Consider the following 6854-nt stretch of genomic DNA (forward strand, 5'->3'; position numbering starts at 1 on the left):
AAAAGAGTTGAGAATAAAAACTCATATTTTCTTCATCAAACTAGACCAAAGTTGGGATTTCTGATACAAGAGCAGTTCATTGTCACCATATTTAATACATAATTCAAATTTGTGGGAATGTTTCAAGGCAACAATCATACTTTTCCAAATTTATAGTCATTACAATTCCAGATACATAATAAAGCTTACAGCATGAGTAATTACAGCGTATTTGACATTGAACATAAAGGTGTGTTCTACAGCTTAAAGAGCCTAGAATCTAGTGTTGTCTCTTACAGAAATAACACAGAGGTAAGAAAGTTATATGCCCCATGCATATATGCATGACCCATAACAATTGGTTCTATTAACTGCAAGACAGGAAGTGAAAGTCTTGGATAAACATTCTGGCATATTTTGAAAAGGTTTGCCTCTATATTGGAGGGTAGGTAGTGTCTGCTTTCGTAGCTATCAAAAATGATCATTATAACCTTAAAAATATTCAACCCCTCCCATATGAAGAGAAAACAGGCATTATATCTCCTCCATTGAGTAGAGAACACTGTGTGTTAATGCACCTGGTTTGCCTAGTGATTTGTGGTTAAAATGCACTTGTACTGCCAACAATTTAATCTATATAGATGCTTGATATATATTCAAGAGATTTAGAATGACTCAATGAAGCAACACAAATGGCTTATACGTGAAACTCACTTTAATCTTAAGGACACATGTAGAATGAAAGTAAGGGGATCTAAAAAGAATATTCTGTGTAAACCTAAGTGAATGAGACGATGATTTTATCAATGAAACAAATAACAAATGGAATAGGGAGTACCTGTTTACTATCTGTGTAGCCTGTATAAAAATTAATATGCAGATAGAGGGCTAATATCCAATATATATAAAGAACTCAAGAAGTTAGACTCCAGAAAACCAAACAACCCTATTAAAAAATGGGGTACAGAGTTAAACAAAGAATTCTCACCTGAAGAACTTCGGATGGCGGAGAAGCATCTTAAAAAATGCTCAACTTCATTAGTCATTAGGGAAATGCAAATCAAAACAACCCTAAGATTTCATCTTACACCAGTCAGAATGACTAAGATTAAAAATTCAGGAGACAGCAGGTGTTGGAGAGGGTGTGGAGAAAGAGGAACACTCCTCCACTGCTGGTGGGGTTGCAAATTGGTACAACCACTCTGGAAATCAGTCTGGCGGTTCCTCCGAAAACTGGGCACCTTACTTCCAGAAGATCCTGCTATACCACTCCTGGGCATATACCCAGAAGACTCCCCACCATGTAATAAGGACACATGTTCTACTATGTTCATAGCAGCCCTATTTGTAATTGCCAGATGCTGGAAAGAACCCAGGTATCCCTCAACAGAAGAGTGGATGCAAAAAATGTGGTATATCTACACAATGGAGTACTATTCAGCCATTAGAAACAATGAATTCATGAAATTCTTAGGCAAATGGATGGAGCTAGAGAATATCATACTAAGTGAGGTAACCCAGACTCAAAAGGTGAATCATGGTATGCACTCACTAATAAGCGGATATTAACCTAGAAAACTGGAATACCCAAAACATAATCCACACATCAAATGAGGTACAAGAAGAAAGGAGGAGTGGCCCCTGGTTCTGGAAAGACTCAGTGAAAGAGTATTCAGCAAAACCAGAACGGGGAAGTGGGAAGGGGTGGGTGGGAGGACAGGGGAAGAGAAGGGGGCTTGCGGGACTTTCGGGGAGTGGGGGGGCTAGAAAAGGGGAAATCATTTGAAATGTAAATAAATTATATCGAATAAAAAAAAAACCCAAAAAAATTAATATGGGATTTCCTCCCATATATAATCTACAATACCATTCTATCACTGAGTTCTTCACTTGGATTCTTCTACTCAGTTTTTGGGATCTCCATTGAAATAATTAAGATAAGATGCACAGTCTGGTGGAGGTGGCACATGCACTGTGGGAGGCAGAGGCAGGAGAATTTCTGAGTTTGAGGCCAGCCAGGTCTACAGAGTGAGTTCCAGGACAGCCAGGGCTATACAGAGAAACCCTGTCTCAAAAAAACAAAACAAAACAAAAACAAACAAACAAACAAACAAATAAATAAATAATAAGTAAATAAGTAAATAAATAAATAAATAAATAAAAGATACACAGAGCTTATCATAGAGAATTTGTTGCTGCCAAGAGTGGTATATTCTAAAGGGATGAGAGACAATGCCCACAAAGACCATTGTAGATCAATGTGTAACATCAAAGTGTAAAAATGAACTTTGTGCCTATGTATTCTATGTAGGTTTTATATGCATACACACACACACACACACACACACACACACACACACACAATGGAATTTTACTCAAACATAAACAAAAAATTTGAGTCCTATGAAAGAGATTGCAGAAAACAAGATTTTCAGATTAATAAACCTAAACCCGACTCAGAAAAATAATCAGCATAGGTTTTCTGTTCTGTATGATAAAAATACACAAAAAGAAAATGTTTAGTGTGACCATGAAAAAAGGAGAAGAAAATGAAATGGAAATAAGTCTGAGAAAAAATACAATATAGCAATAATTTAGCTATTAACATACCTTCAGCTACATTAATGCTTATCTTCATTAATTTTCAAGGAAGGCATAGATTTTCAACAAATATTGGTCCACATATTAATCAGAGGTATGATATCTTCATGTACACTGCATACAGGGGGCAAATATAATAATTTGTTCATTTACTCTCATGGGAAATGAGGTGGAAGAGCAAAATGAAGGACTTTCTAAAAATAGAAATATGTCTACAAAAAGATCCACGTATCTCAATTCTGGGCAGAAAGTCAAGGAATAGATGATTTTTAAATTGTGAAATATAAAATAAAGAACACATTGTTCCATGAAAATGAAATGAGTTTTCACTAACTTTTAAAATGCTATTGCCCATACATCAGAGATATGTTCTGATGCAAATGGCCCTATGAAGTCATCTTCACTCTTTTAAAATGACTAATTTGTGAGAGTACCCTGACTAACCATTTACCATAGACTTAAAAAAGGAATGATGATATCATCTTTGGAAACTTCCTAAAAAAAAAGAGATGAGCAAGTATATATAAAATTACATTAAGACCTCAGAAATTATTTTTACAAGATCTTATTACCTCCTAGTCTGTTTTAGGTATCCATGATTAATTTTTTAAAGATCATGTGAAAAATGTATGTCTCGCTATTAGAAGTTGCTGATCTCCTCCAATCAATTCATAGCCCTTTCAAAAATTGTTTACATGTTTCCTGATAATCCTTTGTGTTGGAGGGGGGGAGTGAAAGAGCCTTTATGAGTAGCATTGAGTAGAGTTGATGTTCTCAGTGAAGATACTCAGCAAGGAAATCTACCTTCTGATGACCCTGAGCACACATCAAAATCATATTTATTAATGGACAGGGCAACTGATATGCCTCAGAGACTTTGCTACAGCATGTCTTCAGTTGGATTCCTAAGTTTCTGTTTCTCAGTGATTCCAAGCTGCTGTCCCTACTGCTGCTGCTTCCATGAATATCACCTTGAGGGAAGACTTATCCTGGTACCCTAAAAGGTGCCACAGACCATGGGAATAGGTCAGTGTCATGAGTATTGGCACTGTTTCTAAGTTTTGAGGTGGACTGAGCTCTGCAGTTGATTTGAAAATATTTTTGCAGATTATTATATGTACTGATAATCTCACAAGATACACACTTCATTTTAAGCTGGTTTTCCTATAAACTCTAACATCACCCCATATGTTGAATAGTATAAAAGAGGACAATAACAAATGTTTATTGTAGAGGAGTGGATCTGACATCTTTCATATGTTGCTTATAACCATAAACAATACAACAGAAATGTACTGAAACAGAAACCCTTAATAGTCTAAAATAACAGATTAACAAATTAGAAATAATCACTATGTTAGAAGTTCTACCTCTAAGTAGTACTGAGGGAATTGAAAACATATGTCTGTACAATTAACTTGGTTCTAATAAATAAGTGTATTTTAGAACAATATTATAAGTAACTACATAATGATTTTATACATTTATTAAAGTATTTTTCATATGAATACACCATCTCTTTCCATCTTCTTCCATCTCTTTATCCATTCCCAAGAACGAACAACAATCAAACAAAATATTGATAAAATAAATTATGTCAAACCAAAAACAAATTAAAAGATCCTCCAAAAAAAACCTATCACAAAATAAATAAAATAAAACAGGGAGTTCATTTTGTGTAAACTTAACAGGTATATATTAGCTACAGAATGGATAAACAAAATGTTCTACATACCTTTCTGAGAATATATTATGCAATAAAAAGGAATATAGCATAGGCACATTCTACAGTTTGGATGAATCATACAAACATTTACAAGAAGGAAATCAGAAAAGATGGTACATCATTCAGGTTCACTTTAAGAATTAAGTAGAACAGAGGAATACATAGAAAGCAAATATTCAAAGGCATACTTTAAAATGAAAGCAGTGATTCAAATACTTAGAAGAATGAAACCTAGAAATCAATTTAGGACCCAGACTACTCAGAAACATATCACAAAGATAATACTGAAAAGCATAGAAAATCAAGACACTGAAAGAACCAAAGAGAATGTAAGACTCATGCATTCAAATAGAAACTACAGCATAAAGTATAGTCAACAGTGCAATAAAAGATTCTGAAAGCATTGGCAAAGAAATACCAGTGTCAATTTCAGTCAATCTTTTCCCAGATGCACTTGGAAAATGTGGATCTTCCTGCTCAAAATGAGAAGCAACAACTTGTTTCTATCCCAAAAGGAGTAGGATAAAGAAGAGAATCAAAATAATGCTATTTAAAATAGCATTCCTCAATGCACAGCCAAGTTCCAAAAGTGAACTGTTATCCAAATATTGTCTTAGGGAAATGACATTTAAAATGCAGTAGATAGATTCCATATTAAAAACTGCTAGACTTGAAATCACAATTAATAGATTACCTTGAACTTAATATTTAAGTCTTAATATTTAAGACTAAGGGTCTCTGATCTCGTTTAACTCCATATCCTTGCTCATTTCTCTCTCTCTCTCTCTCTCTCTCTCTCTCTCTCTCTCTCTCTCTCTCTCTCTCTCTCTCACACACAGACACACACACACACACACACACACACACACATACACACACACATGGAGAGAGAGACACATACATGTATGTATATACAAACCTATATATATGAAGGTATTTCTTTACAATATTAATATGATTATTATAAGTAAAGAAAGTTTGGTGTTACATATTTAGTCAGTATTGAAACAAGTGAATAAGAAAACATTTCAATGAGACATAATTAAAGAACATTGTCCAATATGATATTGACTAACCATTTTTATTTTATTTAAGCACTGGCAAACTATTTTTTTCAGAGCAAAGTCTATAACCATTTTTAAAAGGCATTAATTAATAATGACTAATTTCAAAATGTTTAAATTCTGAAATTACACATGACAGCAGTGTCGAAACAAAGAAACCATTCACCAAGAATTTGGACAGAAAAATATAAATTACCAAACTAAACTGAAAAACTAAGACAGCTAAGGAAGTACTACATGAAGAAAATCTTTGATCTGTCACAATGTTCACAAAGATAATAAGTTTATCACTAAAATTTTCTACTGCTCAAAGTTTTTCTCAGGGAAAGTTTAACATCTTTATTTCTCAAGCTATAGATTATAGGATTCATCATGGGCACCACAATGGTATAGAATACAGAAGACACTTTTCCCTCATTCAAAGATCCAACTGAGGAGGGTTTTAGGTACATAAATACACATGACCCATAAAACAAGGAAATGGCAATTATATGTGAACTGCAGGTGTTGAAGGCTTTCCATCTGCCCCCAGTGGATTTTATTTGGAGGATATTAGAGAGGATGAAGCCATAAGAAATAAAAATGACAATACAGGGTATAGTGATATCTTTCCCCCCTATAATGAAAATCTCTACCTCATTTACATAGGTGCTTGTGCAGGAGAGCTGCATCAAAGGCAGAACATCACAGAAGTAGTGGTTGATGGTGTTCCCATCACAGAATGTTAGTCTCAGGATGCATACAGTATGGATCATGGCATCAGAAATACCCATCAAATATGAGCCAAGCATAAGATAGGAACAGACTTTAGGGGACATGGCAACATTATACATGAGTGGATTGCAGATAGCGGCATAGCGATCATAGGCCATTGCTGTCAGGACATTACTTTCAGAGATGCCAAAAAAACAGAAGAAGTAGAGTTGAGTCATACATCCTGCAAAATCAATAATATTCTTCCTTAGTACAAAGTTCATCAGCATTTTGGGTGTAACAACTGAAGAATAGCAGAGGTCTATGAAGGAGAGATTAAAGAGGAAAAAGTACATAGGAGTGTGAAGGTGAGAGTTTAGCACAATTAGAAGGATCAAGGTCAAATTCCCAAAGGCAGTTATCATATACATTACTAGGAAAATTAAGAACAATGGTACTTGGAGGTCAGGGTTATCTGTTAAACCCAAGAGAATGAATTCTGTTACCAAAGAGCCATTTGTCAGGACCATTCTTCTCTAATAGAAACTGTGGAGATAAAAATGAAACAGTGAAAGTAAAGCATCACAGGGAATTTACGATAGTTTGTTCTCCCATACATATGACACATATGCTGGAAATGCCTCAAAATCCCTTGCCTGCTTGCTTGAGTCTATAGGAGAGTAAGTCAGGAAATGTTAAGAGGTAAATGAGTCTGTTAAAAAAAATAAGATTCAGTTCTGGAGACCGAGTGTTCAATATGTTAATAATACTTAAAAATGCTTTGAACACAC

The 6854-nt window shown here is 34.7% G+C and overlaps 1 protein-coding gene across 1 annotated transcript; it reads right to left on the minus strand.

The window, feature by feature from the left end:
• Positions 1–5660: 5660 nt before the first annotated feature.
• On the minus strand, positions 5661–6593 carry LOC127690016 (olfactory receptor 145-like). Its single transcript, XM_052189584.1, has one exon. The coding sequence runs from the start codon at positions 6591–6593 to the stop codon at positions 5661–5663; it is 933 nt and encodes a 310-aa protein (XP_052045544.1).
• Positions 6594–6854: the final 261 nt, after the last annotated feature.

The sequence above is a fragment of the Apodemus sylvaticus genome, chromosome 7 (assembly GCF_947179515.1).
Source record: "Apodemus sylvaticus chromosome 7, mApoSyl1.1, whole genome shotgun sequence".
Classification (NCBI taxonomy): Eukaryota; Metazoa; Chordata; class Mammalia; order Rodentia; family Muridae; genus Apodemus; species Apodemus sylvaticus.

What these genes read in the sequence shown, in the direction of transcription:
- LOC127690016 (XM_052189584.1), bottom strand. Translation starts at nt 6,593, where the DNA reads ATGGTCCTGACAAATGGCTCTTTGGTAACAGAATTCATTCTCTTGGGT.